The sequence below is a fragment of the Catharus ustulatus genome, chromosome 13 (genome assembly GCF_009819885.2).
Source record: "Catharus ustulatus isolate bCatUst1 chromosome 13, bCatUst1.pri.v2, whole genome shotgun sequence".
In the NCBI taxonomy this organism is placed as follows: Eukaryota; Metazoa; Chordata; class Aves; order Passeriformes; family Turdidae; genus Catharus; species Catharus ustulatus.
The window spans coordinates 160,994-182,228 of record NC_046233.1 but is presented as its reverse complement, the minus strand read 5'-3'; the positions used below and the strand labels follow the sequence as shown (position 1 = coordinate 182,228).

Sequence of the window (21,235 nt, the reverse complement as noted above, 5' to 3'; positions counted from 1 at the left end):
TCTTACTTCGGGTAAAACTCACCTGTCCTGACCACACTGAGCGCTGAGAGAAAGGGGGATATGGGCATAGCACTGCTTACAGTAAAAATGGCTTCAGTTTTTTTCCAGGGACCATATTTCTGTTCCTGGCCAGCACCAGTTTGCTGCTCGAGTACAGCAGACTTCCACCTCTCATCAGGAAAGTCACAGCATTCTCATAGTTGTAAAACATTTGAACATGCCCCAGTGAAAATATTCTTCCTTCCGGCACACCATTTGGAACCGGGAGATTAGATTAGCTCTTTTATTCAGGACTTCCATCTGCAAACTGCACAAGGCAGATAAACACACCCAGCAGTGCCACAACCCTGCCAGCCCAGCCTCCTGGCAGAGTGTCATGGTACCACTCAATGTCTCTCCTCCCTGCCACCCACTTCCTATGTGGGCTAATGCAAAGCAAAAGCCCAAGTTTTATTATTTTAACATTAATTTCCAACCAAATTACACTTAGAATTTCTAAGTGCTGTTTCAGAAAACAGTCTTGACAACTTTGCAAAAAGGATGACAAATAAGACATATATCACAGTCAAATCTACAATTAGAAATGACTTTAAATGTTTTTGAGTTGCCATGGAATTTGATATTAACACATAGAGTGTTGGTACAGTGAATAACAGGCAAACAAGGCATTATCTTTAATTTTGGTGACATCTCCACAGTTAAAGACAATGGGGATAAAGATTGTTCAGCTCCACTCCCAATGACTCAAAATCACAATTTTCTCGAAATTGACCCCAGTCCTAAGACAGATTTGGCAATGATCTTAGATGGTATTCTACTGTGGAAGATGAGGACAAGTCAAAAACATTGGTGACATATCTGCAGTGGCTCTGTTACCTGCTGCAGCACACACCTATCTGCAGAGCTTGTTGGATCATAGCTGAACCAGGTCAGTAGAAGATGTAGCACTGACTTTTAACAGCACTGACTAGAGAAGGTTACATTTTCAGCCTTATAATTGAGCAATCAAGTAACCTCCCAGTGAAGGACTCCCACTGTTGATAACTTCAGGTGATAACACCTCCACCCTGCCCAGAACATCACCAACCGTAGGACCTGAGGAAGACTGCAAGGGTGAGTGTAAACTGAGAGAAGGGGTTATAAAAAAAGAAGTGTGTGTATAACATTTTAACATCAATAATATTTTTCCTTCTGTAAAAAATTACATCTGGACTAATAATTATGAGATCCTCTAGATTTCAGTTATATTAAAATTAAATTCTTGGCTCTCTTCATATACAGAGAGTGTGTGTATCCTTTGCCCACAAACAAGACTTTGGGCCTAATGCCCCTCTCTGCGTCACAAAGATCACTGCTCCCAGAGAGGGAAAACAATGCCAGGCACAGAACGGGCTTCTGGGGCAATTAAGCAACTGAAGAATAATTTCTGAGCTTGTGAAATAACCTGCAGCCTACTCGTGACCTATCTCAACTTGCAATTAAGCCACCCCAATGATCTGCCAGTATCTTGCCTTGCTGCAAGACACAAACTGCAGCCCTAGCACCTGCACAGCACGAATGCTGGGCTGACTTTCCCACCGGGACCAGAGTGGCACAGGCACACGGGAGGCAGAGCTGTCCCGGCCACAAGGACACAACCCCATCCTGATATGCTGGGAGCCCACGTCTGCAGCTCCCGGGGTGTACAGCACCACTTTTAAGACAGAGATAAATTCCTACTGTCCTGAAATGCTCTTGGTGCACTGTCCATTGGAGGTTCTTGTACACCTGGCTGTCAGGGCAGTTCCTGCTTCACCCTCCCAAATGAGTATAAGTTCTCCCTTCATCAGAGCTGTGCAAATTGGTGCTGGTTGAACATGAGTCAGCTGCAGATGCCGAAAGCAAAATAATTTTTAGCATTTCCAGTCCCTTGCAGCCAAAACTACAAAATGTTTTACTTCAATCAGTTACCAAAAAAATTACCAAATGCTCACCACCAATGTAAACTGAACAGGAGAGCCAACACTAGAATAGCAGACTCAATCATTTTCAAACAACCACAATCCTGATTTTGTCAGCTCAGTGGGTTGCCTCTACAAGAAAAGATCTATGCAAAAATATTTACACTACTTGAAATAAAAGCCCAAGTGAAGTATCTCGGAAAGATTTTAATTATTATACTTTCAATGCTATCACAATTTCATTTCTCAGCTTCTATACAAAGCCTAACAACATGTGTCAGGATTATTACACATGTAAATATATGTAAATGAGGTATTCAGAAAAATCCGATCTGTTGTTTTGGGATAACATTTTGCCCTTCTATTTCAACAACAAATTGAGAAAAGAGAGAACAATACTGTGAACTAAAAACATTTTGTGTGCAGAGGATTATTAAGAATTTTTTCTCCCTTATGCAACTAAGTACTCAAAGTCCCTCATTCCCACTGAGAGTGGAGGACCTCAGCACCAAAGAATCAGGCTCATCCAAAACTCATTATTCTGCAGAACCATACAAACATTAGTTAACACAACGTCAACCTATTTATAAGCAAAGTTACAACAGCACCAGAGTTTTCCACCTTTACATGAAAGGGAGTATTACAGTTCTTGCTAAACTCTTGACAACTGCTCCAGGCTTAACCCTGCTGTTCACTTGAACCTGTGCTTAAAGCAGAGACTGAGACTTTATTATGTTTCTGTTTTATGGTGAGAGAACCTCTAAATTCTCTGAACAGCCTGAGCAGGCTGCTCTGTTGCCTCTGCGAGCCCCAGTGCCAATGCAGTAGCACTCCAGTTGGCCCCAGCATCTAGTGTCCAACCTTGGCCTAGGGGCTTTGCAGAACAGACAAGAAATAAAGACCCCTGTCTCCAAAACTTTGCAGCACCCACACATAAAACATGGGCAGGGGAAAAAAATACTAGCACCTAACCAACCCAATCCCCTAATTCAGTTAACAACACAACATTTTGAGATCACCCTCCTAAGCTTTCTGGCACTGTGTTCAGTGTGTAATGGGGTTATAGACATGACAAGGAAAGTGTAGGTGCATCTAATCAGGAGACAGCTGGAAACTGACCCTGCCACGTGAAATAAGCAGGCTGGGGAAAGAGGAAGCTCCTGAAAAAGGAAGAGTGAGGCCTAAGAAGACACCTAAGAAGACATGCCAGAAACTCCGGATTAGGAGTGAAAGACACACATTGGCTATAGCTATTTTTAAAAATGCAACGTAAAAGACAAAACAGTGCCCACTACATGAAGAAAGATAATTTACATCTTGTTCATATAGTTGGAACAAAGACACCAGGACAGAGAGGGGTGAAAAAATGGTGATGGGGTAGGAGCTTTCAGAAGTTTAAGCAGTCCAAGACAGACCAGAGGCAAGACAAATGAATATGAAGAACATATCTGTTTAGCAACATTTCCTTGCACACAGCATTCTGCATGCATGAGACACATGCAGAAGGGGACTCTGAGAAGCAGCTCCTAGAGCTTCCCTGCTCTGAGCCCTGCCCTCATCTGCTGTTAAAAAGCAGACATAAAAGGATCAAGCAGGACCAACCCAACGAGCAGAAAAATCACAAGCTTTAGCCAAGCTCAACACAGCTCATGTAGGCGGCATCAAGCATAAACTCTAATTATTGTGCAGCCTCGCTGCAGGATGAAGCTCAGGGCTTGACTCCACAGGGTATGGGAATAGTCTGGATGTATTTAACAGGTCTTAAGCTTCAGTAGTAAGCTAGACTGAAACACGTTGGCTCCTGCTCATCCATGCCTGACAAAACAGTTCTGCAACAGGTAACACTCCTGCCATTCCAGCAAGAAGTACTGACAATTTCACAGCAGCCCACAAAAGCATATAGAATAATGGTCTGATAAAATAAGCCTCTGATAAAATATAAGAGAAGGCTAATTTCTCAGCAATCCAAGTCTGATGACTTCCTACATCTACTCATAGCAAAACCTTCAGCAGTCAAATCTTACAAGCAGTAAGGGTGCATGGCACACAAGGGCGCGCAGTGCCTGCAGCTCCCTGACTGAGCCCATCATCTCTCACTTCAATGTCCTAGTGTGCAGGTACAGAGCATGGGAAGCAAACAAAATGTTCATTATTCTTCCTAAGTGCCATAAATCTGAATACAGGGAGAAAAATAAAGAAAGAAAGTAAAGCAGAACAGGAATTTCTGCCACAAGAGCACTGCCAGCACAGCAACACAGGTGGCATCAAGGCATGGGCACAGCCCTGTGCAGTTCAACACCTGTTACGTGTTACCTGTCAGGGCAGAGCAGCCCCAGAACCACTGGCACACATCCAATACCAAAGGAACAAGCTGTGTCACAACAGGGGGAGGTACCAGCAAAGCAAACAATGACGGAAGACAGGAATCAAAAAACAGAGTTATACTGCTTGACTACAAATCCTATGTTATGTAGTTCTTGTCATTATTAAATCACAACTTTTCCATTCCATGCATTGTTTCTCTGTTCCTTGTAGCTTGTATAGCCCATATGTTCACAACAGATGGATCAATGCTGTAACTCAGTGACATTTTTCTAATTATAGATGGATTTATGAAATTCTTAAATAATTTCAAAGGAAATACTCCCTGCTGAGGGAAGGTGAGTCAGTGTAGCTTCACTGTCAGCAGCAAACACTAAAACCAAGGAAGTGAAATTGGTGTACTTTTATTAAAAAGAAAAGGTCAAAAATTTATTTAAAACATCACAAAAAGCTGAAGGAAACAAATAGGCAAAGTGTCGAGAAAGTGAGCACAAAACAACAACAACAACAACAACAAAGTGAAAGTTAGATGTAGAGACAACCCATACAGGCTTGGTAGAACCAGGGGTCCAAAGGACTCTCAACCCTGATGACTGAGAGTCATGTGCCAGACACTACAAACAAACAATTTCTTAAGCTTCATAATGTACTCTAGCCTCAGTGAAGTTAAATAAAATAGGAGAATTTAGGATTAAATGGAACAACTTCAGATACCTCATAACTTAAAGACAGTGTTTAAAGTTTGAATTTACATCATACTTCAAGTTTGCTCTAATGATTTCAGATTTTTTCTGTCTACTGATTCTCATTTGAAGTGTGTTGTAACTAATTTTCTAATAAAAACTGTTGAATGAAGAGTTAGTTTTTGCAACTTAACAACTCACTAATAATTTATAATCATAAATTCCAGCAGTGTGGCAGCCTGAATGCTAAGCTGGCTTCTCTGATGAAAACACTGACATCTGTTATAAGGGCGATTTACCAAACGACTGCATTATGCTTTACTGATTTCACCAAATCACAAACCAAGAAGCTCTGTGATAATCATATTAGTTGTTTAAAATTTACATGGAGCTGATTTACAAATGCATTACATCTCTACACTGAAAAATCAGTAAAAGCTGCTGCACATTATTTAAGTCTCCCATTAATTTGTAACTTTGAGTAGCATCAACATACTTTTAACCTAGCATGTACAGACACATGCCATAGCCAAGACTGTACGTCTCAGACTAAAATAACAGCAAGATATCATGTTAATATTGCAAACACACACAGTGCTTTTCATGGAATATCAGACAACATTCTGTCGTTCTCTGTGAAAAAAAAAAAAAAAAAATCATATTTTCCAATTTTCACTTTGTGTTTCCTGTGCAAATTTAGTCAAGGGGAGCTCATGCGATTTTCACAGCTCCCAAAGTTATGCAGATTGCATAGCAATATTGCAGAAGTCTTAAGCTTTTTGGCTCTTGGAGGCATGAGGGGATAGAGATCCCTATTTTTGGAAGGTGGCACTAAACTACTGAATAACTCTTCCAACTCTTGTGCCACAAAGTTAGAGTGCATGCTTTTCACAACTATTTTATTACTCTGTTGTTTTAACAGTTGGCAAGAAGCAAAAACTTCAAATGCAGCTCCAGGTAGACTCCTTCAATGTTTCTTGCAACAGGAAGCAACTTCTAAAAGTATATCCAGCCTTCATAGATCCCTTTCTTATTAGGGGCTGTTTTTCAGAGGACTCTATGAACCAGAGTCCTGAACAAGCTAAAATGAATTAAATTAATTTTAATTAAAAAAAAAAAAAAAAAATTTCACGATTATAAGCCGCACCATTTTGACTAAAATTTTGGTCCAAACCCGAAGAGCGGCTTATAATCAGGTGCGGCTAATATATTGACGAGGTTCAGAAATTTGCTAACCCGGATGTGTGAGCCCGCACGGCCCCGAGCCGAGCTGGAGCCCGCCCAGCTCCAGCGGGGGAAAAGCGGGGCCGATCCGAGCCCGCCCGGTCCTGGCAGGGGAAAAGTGGGGCCAATCCAAGCCCTCCTGACCCTGAGCCGAGCCAGTAAACTCTGCGATCCCGCGATTCTGTTACTAATTGGCAACTTTGTGAAAGCTGCACGCGGATCCTTGCTGCGAACGAAAGTGCGGCTTACAGTCCGGTGCGGCTTATTTATGAAGGAAAAACGAAATGTTGCTGACACCCCGGAAGTGCGGCTTATAATCGGTGCGGCTTGTAATCGTGAAATTACTGTAATCAGAAAGCCAGTCTTTACAAAAGCAAACAAAAAAACTCATCAAACTCCAAGAGTGCTTCAACTAAATTGATCTGGGAAAGGGAAGCAACGGTAAGACAAACACTACTTCTTGATATCATCAATAAACTGATATGCACAACTTTGCAAGAACGAGTCACAGAACAGAGACTGTCATTTCAGTGGATGCTCTTCCCACACAGGCAGGACAAGCTGAATGAGACAGCAGTGATCCCTCATCAGCAGAGCAGTCAGACTGATCTAAACCACATACAGGCAAGCCAGCACTGAGGGGCTGGACAGCTGCACAGGCTGCAGCCCATGTTCCTAGAGCCTCTCACAGGCCTAAAAGACCAACAGCACCATCCACTCACTCAAACTGGCATTCTTTGCTTTTATAAAATACACAAGAAAATGAGAGGAATTACAAAAGCAATCTAGGTAAATGGAAGGTTTTGTTGCATGAACTAGCTAACAGTTGCTAAGGAGGACTGCTCTGGCTGCTGCTCGGCCCATCACTCCTTGTTTGACTGTGGTGTGCCATCCAAACAACCTAATGTTTCAAAAGTAGCTCTCATTTCACTGATCAAATACATATAAAATCAGCCACCTGCCATGTGAGAAAATGACTAATGCTTGCATCTTTTAAGCTCTTTGCTTCACCACTGAAGAAGCTTTTGAACACAGCACCATTCGAATTTGCTGAAAGAAACCTGCTTTTCAAAACAAGATTTCAAAGGTCTTAAGAAAACATACAAGGAGATGATAAAGATCAAAGGTAAATCTGAGTAACTTACTGCTGCTGCTGTGGCCTCCTCTCCACCTACATAGATAGAAGAAGCAATCTCCATCACAGACAAGTTTGTGGGAGCATCTGTAGTGGATGATGATCTGGGCCGACCCGACTGAATATCCTGAGCAGATCTTCTGTTGATCTGCGGGCTTCCTTTTGGGGCATCTCCCTTGCCCCACCTGCTGTGCAGGCTGGTCCCTCTCTTCATTTTGGGTGGCACTCTGATCTGTTGAAGCACCCGGTTCAGAGCTGTGGGGTGGGTGGAGACACCATCAATTTCAGCACAGACGCTTTGGCTTTCCAAATCCAGGTCAGGCTCCAGCTCAGCCTGAGCTTGCTGGACATCATGTGGAGAAACAGACGACCTCCTGCGCTGATGCTGGAACAGGTGCTTCAAGCCTTGACCAATGACATTAATGTTCTCCAAAGCATTATGCGTTATTTTGGATAACTTTTGCTCTGATTCATGTTGTTTTTTGGTCTCTTGATCTTGGGACTTGCCTCCAGGATCAGGGTCATCAGACAACTGTTCAGTGCCAGACGGCTCCATTGATGACACCCAACAAGTTTATTTGACTATTCATACATAAATACGTCCCCTTTCTTTAAAAGGCTTGTGTTTATTTTGAAAATGCCAAGATTGCCAGCCAATTAGGTGTGTAATTGCTTCAAGAGTGACTACACATGCAGCTGTGCCACGGTGATCTCATGCTTATCTAATGTTAAACAAAAGAGTAGTCATTATTATACATCCATGCAGCAAGTGTGGGTTAAAAATCCAATGCGCAAAACATGCCATTAACAAAATAAAATGCATCAGTCCTTGGAGCACCCCTCCATGTGGCATTAGTTGCATCTAGGCTGTATGCAGAAGCTGAAGCTTGTGTGAGACAAGTCGCTCATTGCCTGGGGGGAGAAGCCCAGCACAGAGGATGCAGGAAAGCAAGAAAGGTAAAAAGCTGTTCAAAATGGGGAGAAGCAAGGAAAAACCAGTGGGGTTTTGTTCATTAAGAAGGAGCCCACAATAACATTTAACAGAACATGAGGTTAAACTTCTGAAGAGCATGTTAGTCACTTTGGCAGAATTAATTTTGCTCTTTAACATAAAGATCTGATACTAAGACCCTAACTTAACAGTATTTAATACATGCAAAAAACCAGAGCATTTCCAAAGGAATTATTAATTTCCAAATAGTGAGAAATGGCTTATTACAGCCAGCATCCACTGATGACCCTGGAAACTAGATCTGAAAAACTGTCTTCAAGCAAGAACAACCAAGTGAAATGCTTTCAATCGGCATACTCTTGTCCATAGCTCTCAGAGGAAACAAGAATGCCTTTTGAAAAGTAGATTAAGCAACCAATCTGCAAGGGATCAGCACCAGGTATGTGCAGTTCAGTCTCTGGCACAGGAACTGCGATTCTTGGAGAGTTCAACCCAAGTCATTCCCTGGGCTCAGGCAGGACAGGATTACACAACAGTGCAGCTGAGCACTTGTATAGCAACAACTACAGGAGAAGGTCAGCAAAGATATGGGGAAGGAAGGGAGGAAGGAAGGACACAGTAACTGAAAGAATTTTACATCAGCACCATGAGATCACATGCTCAGAAGTTGACCATTGTTTTCTGCAGAAGAAAATTTTGATTAGGTTTCTATAAATATAGAAACCAGCTCAGAGAGGTCCACCTCAATCTTGGCAGAAAGCAGTTTGTGCTTTAGAAAATAATTATTTGAAGCTCAACATATTTGAGAGAGTGCTCGTTTCTATGCTAAAACAGCTGCAGAAACATAATGTATTGAGTTTACAATTTGAGTGCTCTCAATTTTGTGCATCTGAAGCCTAACACAATGGGTTAAACAGACATTCCAAAATGCTTTCCAAATAGCCATCCAAAAATATCAGAAGAGCTGCCTCTTTCTTTTTCTTCAAGTGTCACTGCTATTAATTGGAGGCAAGAAGAAACTCAGAACTTACAGAAAGCAGAACACTGGAATCATGCAGGATTTTATCTCAGTACTTTGAAGATGCTGTAAGAATTGAGTCTAAATATACTGGCCAGTTTAATCATTAACACATTAAATGTAAAGGAATAAAATATATTTACCCACATTCATGCAGCAATTGTGTGGCAGAAGAAAAAAAGATGTGCCAACAACATACTTACACACTTAACACTTTCTTAAATTAAGTGCCTTTATGTCTAGTAGTATGCTTTGACTTTTCAGCTTGCTCTTTCTTAATCATTTTTTTCCCCCCTCAGGTAATGGGTTTTGCAGCAAGTTAGCCTACAAGTCTCCACTCAATTTATATTTTGGGACAAAAAAAAATCACAAAACTAGATGCTCATTTTTAACCAACAGACCAAATGGTTCAGTGAACAAAACTCACCATCTAAAAAAGCAAGAGTCCCAAAACTATTTGGTGTGTAAAATACAAAGCTGACAGCTGACCCATAACTGCCTTTTTCATTTTAGCTAATTCAATTGGCATTTATTTTTCAGTCAGAACTCACTGAAGAACTGCAGTTCTTATCCAAGATGACCAGTATACACTCTAGCCAGGATCTCTTTGATCTCCTGCACGCTCTCTATCCACATTATCACTGGTAATGCTGTTCGTCTTAAAGAACACCACTTCAGTCTAACTGAAGTTCCATGAATTATCTGCTAGAAAAAATTACCCTACTAAAAATTAACCCTATGGCAATTTACAAACCAAACCTGAAACAAACCAGCCCACAGTGAACTTACAAACACGGCACGGCCACCCTCTGTATTCTGAGACAGATTTCTGAAACTATATGGCCTCTGAGAAGCTCCTAATGGGAGTTTTGTAATCATCTCCTATTTCTATCTCCACAGGATGAGTCTGTTGTGAGCCTGGAACAAGCTTTGCAAATTACACATCTGGTATGAAGATCCTTACAACAGCTAATTTGTTCTAGTATCTACTTTTTGGGGAAAAAATACTCATAAGTGTGAAGAATTGTGAATCTTCAGAATTAATTAGCACACTTATTTGCATTAGGATTCAATTTCTGTGCTCGCTTTTGTTTTCTCTACTTACAACCACCTTTATAATCTATTAGTGGGAGGAAACAATACTTTATGCTATAAAGTTCAAAAACATACATTTCTTATTTGTACCAGAGTATACTAGATCAGGAACAAAATTCACAATTCCATATAGAGCCAACTGAACAGATGTTATAAAATTATTGCATCCCAGAACATTCTAAAACAGTCCTTCATTTGTGCAATTATTTCCTACAAGCCCTGGGAAACAGTTCAAAAGGAAAAACTGGCAAAATCAACACTAGATAACAGTGAAAGGATAAACTTGTACTTGCCTCCATCATTTGCCCTTTAGCATGGCTGACCCACAGCAGTCCCTCCACTGCACAGAACTGCAAAAGAAATTGGGTATGAGATACAATTCTGGAAATGGGAGAAAAGATATATATAAACAACAAAGTGAGAGCATGATTTCAACTTTCAATATCTTTTAATTGTAATTTTTTTTCCATTTAAATGGAAGTGCCCCTGGAAGCGGTCCTATTTTAAACTCTTTCAAATAATGGAAAGGATGCAAATATGACTGAAGTTAAAACTGAATCTTATAGAGTTAATCAAGAAGTTCTTGTGAAGGAGCATTTTCTCTTGGGGTTTATGGCCACCATCACATGCTGAAAGCAGAGGAAGATGCCAGGGTTCCAGCCTGCAAGGTCAGTCTGCACCACACAGAGTTTATTTTCTTCTCCTATTTAGTCATTCAACCCTCCAGCACAGGTCAAACAGCTGGCTCTTGTTTACCTGGCATTCACCCTACAGGAGTAAAAGCTGTGAGCACTCGGACACAGCTGCACCTGGCACAGCTCACGGCAGGAGGCAGCTGCTGTCCCCTGGCAGCTCCTGCCTGGACACTTCAGCCAACAACCCAGTGCCAGGTGCTTGCTAGGAGATGACAAGAGGACAGCTGAGAGCAGACATGGTGATGGCACTTCTCTAGCCAGCTGAAACACAGTCAGGTCACCCAGACTTGCCAAAGACGAAAATTAATTCAACCAGTTCTTGAAAGCAGGGAGTACACTGTGCTTCAGAGGAACACTGCAAGAGCTCTGCACAACTCAGGTATTTTGACTGTTTTACTCCACATTAGATTCCCACCTCCAAGACAGCAAGAGAGGAAGAAAGAGTTACTCAGATCCACTGAAGTGGGATGCTAGAATATGAAGAAAGCTCACATCTAAGGACCATAGACAACATCATCAAAGATGAGGCAATTTTCCATGTTTATTTGAGTAATAATAACTCAAAGTGGCTTAAAGTTGAGTGACTGGTTTTCAGAAATGGTTTTGCTGCCTTGCAATACAACCAATTAATTGCTACTGACATCTTTTCCACTCTGCTCTGAACATTCAGTAACTGTGGTTACACTGTTTGAATCAAAGCTATGAAGTAAAGTCTTTTGGAGAAAGACTCCTCCAAAATTACTAACTATGCAGAGGTACCAATACATAATCATTCCGGGTTTGCAGTATGTTAAAACCTCACATGAAAACCAAAGCAAAACACTTCAGCTGTATTCCTATAGCTGATGACCTGTCCATTTATCAGAATATCAGGAACCTTTCCCAACTGCACTGCTGCATCTAGAGCTGGTTCACCATGGAGTCTGACTGTGGGGCAATGCTGCTGGTTCTACAGCTTAGCAGAGCTTCATCCTTGATGAATTCCTCAGCTACACAAAGTATTTCTAGGTTTATACTCCCATAACATGTGATTAGTTAGTGAATTCACCCTTGGAATGCTCCTACCTTACATTGAATTACTCTTACTTCCCTAGTTTTCAGGTGAAAAAATCCCCCACAGAAACATCAAGAAGCTGCCTATGTTATACTTTTACAGCAGAAAACCCAACTTAAAATTTACTCTTATAAGGTTAATGTTATACTTCCACGATTTCTCCTGCTGCTAGCTTCAAATTTATTTATGGACAGTGTAAAGCAGTATAACTGAACCTACTCAAACCACTTAAAAATATTCTTTCCTGGAAAAGGCTACATGTAGGTTATTTTCCATCGAATTAATAAAACCAGTGCTTCAAGAAAGCTAAATGAATGTTAAAGAAGGATTTAACCACAGTATTCTGATTAGTTGACATAGACAATGACATACATCATATACATTTTCTTGACATTTTTTGTGAACATACTTAAAAGTTGGGAGACAACACTAAAAATGCAGTCTGCGGGGATTTTAGAAGAAAAACTAACTGGACAATGAATTATTATAAAGATTCTCTGCTTTACTAGGCTCAAGAAGAAACCTGTAATTCAAAACTGTGTGGTCTGCCACAGGAGGGCCAACAGTTGACACTTCCACCTAATTTAGTGGCCTGTTTCGGAAAAGTGACATCCTCACCTACTCCTCCTAAAAAGCAAATTGAAGCTACACCAAATAGCAGCATTACCTCAAAAACATCTCTACTTTTTGCAAAAGGGAAAAATGCTGCACCCATATTTACATGTTCTACAAATCAGTCAAGTGCATGCTCTGAACTCAGGGCCTCACTGAAGAACACCTAAGGGACATCTCCAGCCACAATCCAAGCAGGGATCTGAAGCTGGCCTTTTACAATATAAGAAGTACAACAGAAATAGCAATTTAAGGAATTTCCAACCTCTTTTGTCCCCTGGGCTCATTTTCAGAACCACACCACGGCATCTCATTTTAGCTTTCGTAAGCACAGATATTTCCAGGGCTGTGATATGAACCAATACAAAAACAACTCTTGTTTGAAGTAAGACAGGATTGAAGGACAAATCTGACCACAGACCTAGTTACAATAACTTTAGGATAACGTTAAAGAGAGGAAGTAGACAGAAAGGGTACACAATTATTCCAAAATGGTGTCATCAAAAAACCTCCTATCTGACACTATGGCCACAACAGCTGCAGAAACAGGGACTCATGAGAGCTTCAGCAAGGACTCATCAGAATACAAGTGATTTCACTTCCACAGTTCAAATACTGCATTTTGCAAACAGAGAAACTACCTTCCATAAAGGTAAAGCCTGAAGAAGTGTTAAGCATCAAAACAGTGGATCTTCCACAAAGAAAAGAATAGGTTTAATTCTTTGAAGCATCTCAAATATTTTTCTGGTCAGCTGCACTCCTACAGTTGACTTTTCCTATTAACATTCACAGTATCTGGCTCTGGTTCTTTAGTCTCTGGAAAAATGCAACAATACTAGGCCATGGCAAGAATTTTGGCAGGATCTTTTCAGGAGAGGAAGGCATGGAGGGGAGAGATCAAAGCTGTTCTTATCTCCTCACTGCCTTTCTGCCAAGAGACACTGCCACTTTCTGTGTGTCAAAGCTGACTCAAACGTCAGGAACAAGAGAACCACAAAGTGGAAATACAGGTATTTTCATTCCACTTCCAAGGAAAGACAAAAGGCTATACTACAGCTATTTCTGGTATAAAGAGAAACTTCTAAGCAAGCTAGTAATACCACGAAAAAAAGAGATGGCTTCTCATTTTAAGTTCTAGCAGAATTATCTCTGATAATGCCAGCAGAGAAGCTTTTAGCAACTCTAGTTCTAAAAGAAAGGTTTATTCAAGGCTTGTAGTTGTAAGGAGGTTAGAACAAGTTAAATTAGCAGGCTTGTAAAGAAAGATATCATCTACCACCAACCCACACCCCACACTATGTGTAATTTTAACATGTGCTTTTTAGCCCTGAATTTTGGAAAGTATCATATTTACAATGACTCGTGAAAGAAGAAAGTAGAACTAACCTTGCACAGAGTGGTAAAATACTCATCTGATGACTCAAAACCAGCTCTTTCTACCAATATTGTTTAAAACGTGACACCAATCTGGCAAGACAGAAATTCCAACCAGAAGTCAACAGCCATTGCTAAAGCTCTGACGGTGGGTGTATGCTACTCAACCACTGACAGCTTCACCCTGCTCTTCAGAAGAAATCTCTCCCTCCTGATCCTTCTTCTAGACTGCTAGTCTAGGGAGCTTTGATTTAAGTGCAACTCTTAAAAAATTGTTTTAGTTTAACAGTAGTGGCCTTAATCAAGCATTAGCATATTCCTCCCTGCAGGACTACAAACAAGATGTTCAGGTTGTCCATCAAACACTGCTTGAAGTCCTTCAGTCAGCACTTGCAGGAGGCTGGGAGGGCCTATCACTAAGAGACTACTCCCCATCCACACCGCCTTACCCGCTCCCAGTGTTTACAGAAATAGGAGGCATGCATAAGGTGTCTTTGACCTGACTCATTACAGCCGCTTCTCCCAGCTCCAGGAAGGCTTGAGACATGGAACAATGTAAGCACATTCCCATGTACCCAAACAGGAAGGAACAGCACCAGCCTGGCCCGTGTATGTCACAGACCCTGCGTGGGCAGAACCACGGGCACCCGCCCTGCAGCACAGACATGCTGCCAGGCCTCTTTTCAGGGGCCAAGAAGCCAGTCCATCACAGCCACAAATCCCTATCCCCTCAGAGCAACACCACTTGGAACAGGCTGCTACCACATGGACTTGTGAATTCCTTTCTTTGCAGACTTATTTGACTTCTGCAATAAAAATACTGATGCATACATCTATGGTCCTTTTCTTCTATTAGATCTTATTATGCATTTCAGAGACACACACACACATACACAAACTGCACAAACACAGCAAAGCAGCCACTCACAAATATGCTGCTCTTCAATATCCACCTCCACATCCAGCTGCATAGAGACAGTAATTTGGTATAAAGAAATTGGGCTTGACTATTTTGTTGCCAATGGGAATCAAGTAGTCATGCATTTAAAACCTCAGCCAAAACCAGAGTGTTTCCTCCCACATTCATGGCAGAGTCCACATAAAAAACCCACAAATCTTTACCCAAAGCAGCACAAAAAGAGAGTAGACTTATTTGAAATAAGGCTGAATTTCACCTACCACTGAGAAGGTGCAGGCTTATAATCAGAGTCAAAACCAAGACCCACATTACAGAGCTGTTGGGCAACTTGGGTTTCCACCAGAATACCCGTTGGCTAGCTGCAGAGCTAGCCCCCAGTACAGGTATATGGGTGGCTACAGAACAGCTACATGTGGTGGATCCTTCCCAGGTGCAGAGCTTCCTGTTTCTCTTTGTTGAACCTCGTGAGGCTCCTGCCTGCCTATTCCTCAATCCTATCCGGGTGCCTCTGAGTGGCAACACAATCATCAGGTCTATCAACTTCCCATCTTCCATCACCTTGCAGGTGAACAATGGAGGAATTCCTTCAGCACATATAAGGGATTCCCTTCCCAACCAGAGCACTTCACTGCCCATCACAGTTCATAGCCATTCTACCTTCCTGTTACAGGAACATCATCAGGCTGTTTTAAGCCAGACAGTGAGGTAGGTCGGTCCCTCCAGTCTCACCTTAGCCTGAATCACTGGAGCTTATCAACAAAAGCACGTGTGTTGTCTGCTAAATACACCCTGTACAGCAATGTGGCATGATGAATGATTCAGTCAGGTAGCTACCTTCAGCACAATTAGCTTTCCTTTTTTAACAAAACCCACTAATCAATGTCTTTTCTGAAAGCCAGAGAGGTGTGTGTTCAGCTGCCTTTCACTGTAGCCCACCATTAACTGACAAGACCACCAACACCTGGAACTTGGCAACTACATCAAGGAAGGGATAATCATGGCCAGCTAGTTTACAGAAGGAACAGATGTTATCAGTGCACACTGGCCTCCTCTAAGCCCAGACAGAGGCAGTTAGCCAGATTCCTCATTCCAGGTTCAGAATATGTATAGACAGCTAAAAGCCTCCAGGAAAATAAAACTGTGCATGCTGGTGACTTGTATGCTGGGTAAACAGTCAAGGTTGCCCATCTCTTGTTACCTGATAAACCTGCACAGCAACAAGGCATATCCCATCCAGCTCTGCTGCTCTTGTACATCACAGGCATATTGTCTAACAAGACTGCTCCTTTCTGGGAGCAGACACCACTGTGCCAGCACCTGCGCACAGGAACACAAGCAAAATATCCCTCTTTCCTAACCTTCACTCCAGATGCCTCCCAGTTCAAGGCAAGTATTCTGTAACTTTATGTGAGTGCTTTATCTAAGCAAATAGAGCAACCACCATGGCCTCCCAGGCACATTTTCAAGACTACTACATGTCTGTCACATACTTCAAAGAAGGAAATTTCTGCAGACTGTGGTGGTATTTAGGAACTGAACGGGTGAGCAGTCAATACAGCTTTTCTCAAGACAATCTTTTGAGTACTCCCACAGCAAGTTCAACCAAGGTCACCCTCCATACAATGCCAACTGGGTATTCTGGTGCTCCTACAGCCTCACTGTGTACATGCATAATCTACTGCTAAAAGCATGCAAAATGGTGCACATCAGCCTAAACTGAGAACACATACAACTAGAGCTCTCTTTGCCCTAATCAGATGGCCTTTCCTTTCGATAGTCATAGCACACATACATACCTCAAAAGTGCTCAGGGTAGTTCATCTCTTTGCATAGATATGCTCACAGTTGTAATCCAAAAGTCATCAACAAAAGTCTAACTTTTAAAAAAATTTAGAAATATAAATTCCACAGGAAACAGGAAAGTCAGAGGAGGGAAGAAGATATGATTTATCAGCTTCTACATTTGCAGACATCTGCAGTCAGTACTGTAGGTAGTTTTCAGAGTAAATCTTGGCAACAAAGCTTCTTTGTAGAGGAGAAAGACCTGCCAAAAATAACAAGAATAATAAGAAACATGATTAATACTTGATAAACAATAAAACAGCACACATATTCAGTCCCCTTCAGAGAAAAGAATTAACTCATTTTAAATACTAGGTTTCTGCTAGTTTTGATGTATTTAAAATCAGAAGCAGCCTCTGAAGTTACCTCATATTCTGCCTACTTTAAACTAATAAATTATCTCAAGGAGGGAAATCCTCCAAACATCCAAGTAATGTTTGATCATATCAGAACATTCAACACTATACCACATCACAGATTGCCCTGATTCAGACAAATCTTCCCAGCTCACCAAACACCTTGGCGTTCACTGGGTATTTTCCCTCAGGAGTGCTTGTGTGACCAGTGTCAGACCAAAGAACTAAGCTACTGTCCAAAACGAGGACCAACACAGGGCATGATGGAAGCCCCAACACAGCATGCACATAAAGCACATACTCGGGGGTACCTGCATGGCATAAATGTTCAGCAGTGTTGGCAAACTTCTGAACTTCTCAGGTTTGGATTTAAGTTAGTAGAACATAAACTTTTTTGTGGCAGAGACCTTCTGTTCTGTGTTTGCATTTCACATGGTGTGTCAGATCTAGCTTCCAAATCAAAGTTCTCAATCTTATTTTGATAGAAGTGTTTTGTATTTGTGATACATGAGTAGGATTCTTCTCAATAAATAAAAAGGGTCAACTAGATCTGCATTACCATAAAATGCTTCTGAAAGAACAAAGACATTATGTTTTACAAAAATTATTTAACTTCACACAATTGCCTCTTTCCTATTTCCTTAACACATTTGGCTGGAAGAAAAATTTTGAGAATTTGGAGATTAAATTCAAGCACAAAGAATCAGCTCATTGCACTGTGACAATATCCAGGGTCTCAACTGCTTAAGGGAGTTAAGTATTTTAAGTGTTTAATCATAACAGAATACTTAGTTTCTAGAAGTATGTGCAGACAACATATGTCTAGCCTGCCACCTGCATGTTCCATTTCAGCCATCTTCACTCTTCCCAGAGACACTGGTTTATCCTCTAGGAAACACTGTGCCAAGTTCACAGATTTGCTGACCTTGGAAGGGACCTCTGGATGTCACCCACGACTCATTGCTGACAAACTACCTAAACAAGTCTTGCTATTGAGACACCACCCTGTTCCTGGCCCAGAGAGGTAACATAAGTCCCTGTGAGTTCCAGCCCTCATGGAGAGCGCACGACCTCTGTGCGGAGCAGCATTCAGCATGCCTTAGAGGACAGGCACAGCAAAAACCATTCCCTGTATTTGCGGGGTGAGGAGACTCCAGGTCTACCAAGAGGCTGCCAACCGGCTAGCTCACCTGAGAAACACCTTGCACTTGTAAATCCAGGTGCCAAAGTCCAGCTCTCACTGGCAGACACTACAGAATCACCTGAAGAGAACATGCCACACCAGTAAATGTGCTGGGGAAGCCAACAGAGAGGGAAGACTCCTCCCCTAGAGCTCTAAGCAAAAATTCCTAGAAACGAAGCCCAAGATATTATCACACCAAATATTTTTGAATGGTTCAAAAACAATTCTCAGAAAGACCACAGGAAACACTAACACAAGGTTTGCCTGACTCCAGAGCAGCCACAGTAGCCAGTTCAGTCAGGCACAAGCCATTCAGCCAAGCAGTGGAGGAGCTACTTGCTAGATACAACTCATTTCCTGCAGAATGCACCTCTCTAAACACACAGAAACAAAATCTGTAGACTTGCAGTGATTTCTATTTTGTATCTGAATTAGACTTAGGTTTTAATTACAGGAACTTCAGCTATGATTAAATTAGATGTGAGACAGCCCAAACCATGACACAGAACTGCTTAGAAAACCAAACTCAGCAACTTTTGGGGGAGACTCCCCGAAAAAAAAAAGGATACAAAAACCCCAAACTCCATGGAACCTGAAGTTCCAATTTCTTTTTACAGCAAATTCCACACAAAGTAGATCTTCCTCTGTTTTCAGTTTGCTTCCATATATTGGAGAGCTTCCAGACCAGCTGGGTGGGTTTATCAGGCAGCAGAACTGGACACAGTGGATACAGAGCTCCAACAAACTTGTCCATATGCTGCCACAACACTGTGTGGCTGCAGAGTTGCTGAGTCCTGCGCAAGTCCTGCAAGCTGGGGAGCCCCACTGTCTCCAGACAAGAGAAGGAAGAGTCTCTCCTGGCACCAAGACAGAAACAGCCCTTCCAGTGAGTACACCTACTCACTGGGCCTTCCTTGCCTCTAGACACTTCTAGATGGACAAAGAATTTACCCTAAGAGAAGGATCGTGATCAAACATGGAGCCACCTGCCACATGTTAATCTTGATTAAGACAGAGTCAGTGGTGAGCATCAGGGACAGCAGCACTCGCTCCCCAGGCTGAGGAGAACTCACTGGCACTGGCTGAGGTCAAGACATCACTACTTCAGTGACCACACCAGAAGCCTGGACTGTTACTAAGGGCTTCCAGCCTGCAGATACACCTGATTTTAAGGTTTTTGGATGATGGACACTGTTTACTGATGCAGTGGGAGTTACATTACCCTCTTCTTTCTCCTCCTCCCCTAGCCTTCCACTCAGATCTTTGTACCTTCAGTTCAGATCTTTACACCTCCTATCCACCAAGAAAACCTCATTAAGTTTCCCTGCTGATAGAGTTTTTTAGTGAAAGTGATGCCTCCACCCACTAATGCACACCAGGTACTTCTGTGTCACACACTTCTGTGTGCACACAAGTCACAGTGTCAGCTCCGAGTCTCGTGAATTTTGGCACTCGTAAAGCTTCGAAGCTGCTGCTGCTTTACACTTTAAGTTCTTTATTTTAAAGGCGTGTCACTGACAGACTGCTTTTAAGCCGGCGAATTCTGAGATCGCCATGAAATAATTCGTGTCTTAACAATCTCATCAGCCAAGACAGCCAAGGCGAGCAGGAATCGGTGAAGCGAAAGCGAACACGCCTCAGTCCCCCCAAACCAGCGCAGGGCCGCGGCCGTGCCTCGCGAGCCTCCAGCAGCGGCCACACGCGCGTGGGGCCGCCCCGGGAGGAGCCGGGGGCGCTGCGGGGACCGGGCCGATCGCGGGGGCCGCCGCAGGGGCGGCTCGGCAGGCGCCGCTCGCCGCCGCCGGGCCCTGCGCCCCGGACGACGGCCCGGAACGAGGCGAGCGGGCCGGCGGGGCCGCGACTCGGCCGGAGGGACCTAAACCGGCTGCAGAAGCGGGGGCGGCGAGAGAGAGCGCGGCCCTGCGGCGGCTCTGGGGGCGGATGAGGCGCTCGTGATGGGCGCACGCGGGGCCGGTCCGGCGGGGTCCCCTCGCCCCGTCCCGCGGTTCCCGGTGTTCTCCCGCCCTGTTCCCGATCCCGTTCACTCTCCGTTCCCGATCTCGCGGTACGTCGGTCACTCACCGGCCGAGCGGCGGCCGCTCCATCCCCGCGCGCCGCCACCGCCCGGCCCGGCCGCGTGACGTCGCGGGAGGGGTGGGGCCGGGCGCGCGCGGTGGCGTCACGCACGGGGGTAGGGGCCCTGCGAGAGGGCACGCCCCCACTGCGCCTGCGCGGTGGCGCCCGGCCGCGCTGCCCCGGTCACGTGCGGGCGGGGCGGTGTGGCGCCCGTTCGCGTTCCCGTTCCCGTTCCGCGGGGCCTCTGCCCTGCCCTGCCCTGCCCTGCCCTGCCCGGTCCTGCCCGGTCCTGCCCGGTCCCGCGGGCGGCACTCGGGGTGGCTCTCGGTCTCTGTGCTGCAGTGGCGGCGGGCTCCTCGCAATTCTAGACACGGTTTTTCTCTAGTCACCTGTTCCGTCTCCCGAAGCCCCTTCCCGCTGAGCCTGGCCCCTTGAGGCGCAGCCCTTGTGTGGCTCGCCTCGAGACCCCGACACCACCGCACAGGTGAGTCCTGGCGCCCCCAGCCCTGACTGAAGCACAGCCTTCCAAAGAGCAGGGAAACACCCGCTGCGAAACACCCTTGGCTTGACCTTTGTGCCAAAGGAGCAGGAAAGGACAGTCATGCCATGGTTGGCCTGAATGGTTACTATGGCTTGAAATGCCCTTAAAAGGTAAAATTCATGCATTTTTACCACACCAGACAATCCAGCCTCAGGTATCTCAGATCAATAGCATATTCCCAGCTGAGTATTAAAGGGGCTGTCATTTGATTTTC

The 21,235-nt window shown here is 43.6% G+C and overlaps 1 protein-coding gene across 3 annotated transcripts in view; it reads right to left on the bottom strand.

Annotated features, from left to right (window-relative positions):
- TMCC1 (transmembrane and coiled-coil domain family 1) overlaps positions 1-20,539 on the bottom strand; it is a 67,168-nt gene extending 46,629 nt beyond the window's left edge. Inside the window, exons 1-4 of one of the 3 annotated variants that reach the window (XM_033071375.1) lie at positions 20,487-20,539; positions 16,820-17,067; positions 10,663-10,719; positions 7,315-7,559 (exon numbers count right to left, since the gene is read on the bottom strand). In XM_033071375.1, the coding sequence (XP_032927266.1) occupies positions 7,315-7,518 (204 nt within the window). In that variant the 5' untranslated portion in view covers positions 7,519-7,559; positions 10,663-10,719; positions 16,820-17,067; positions 20,487-20,539. Of the gene's footprint in view, positions 1-7,314; positions 8,267-10,662; positions 10,720-16,819; positions 17,068-20,486 lie in introns of those variants that run through there. The other 2 variants (XM_033071380.1, XM_042779693.1) reach the window with 2 other exon arrangements.
- Positions 20,540-21,235: the final 696 nt, after the last annotated feature.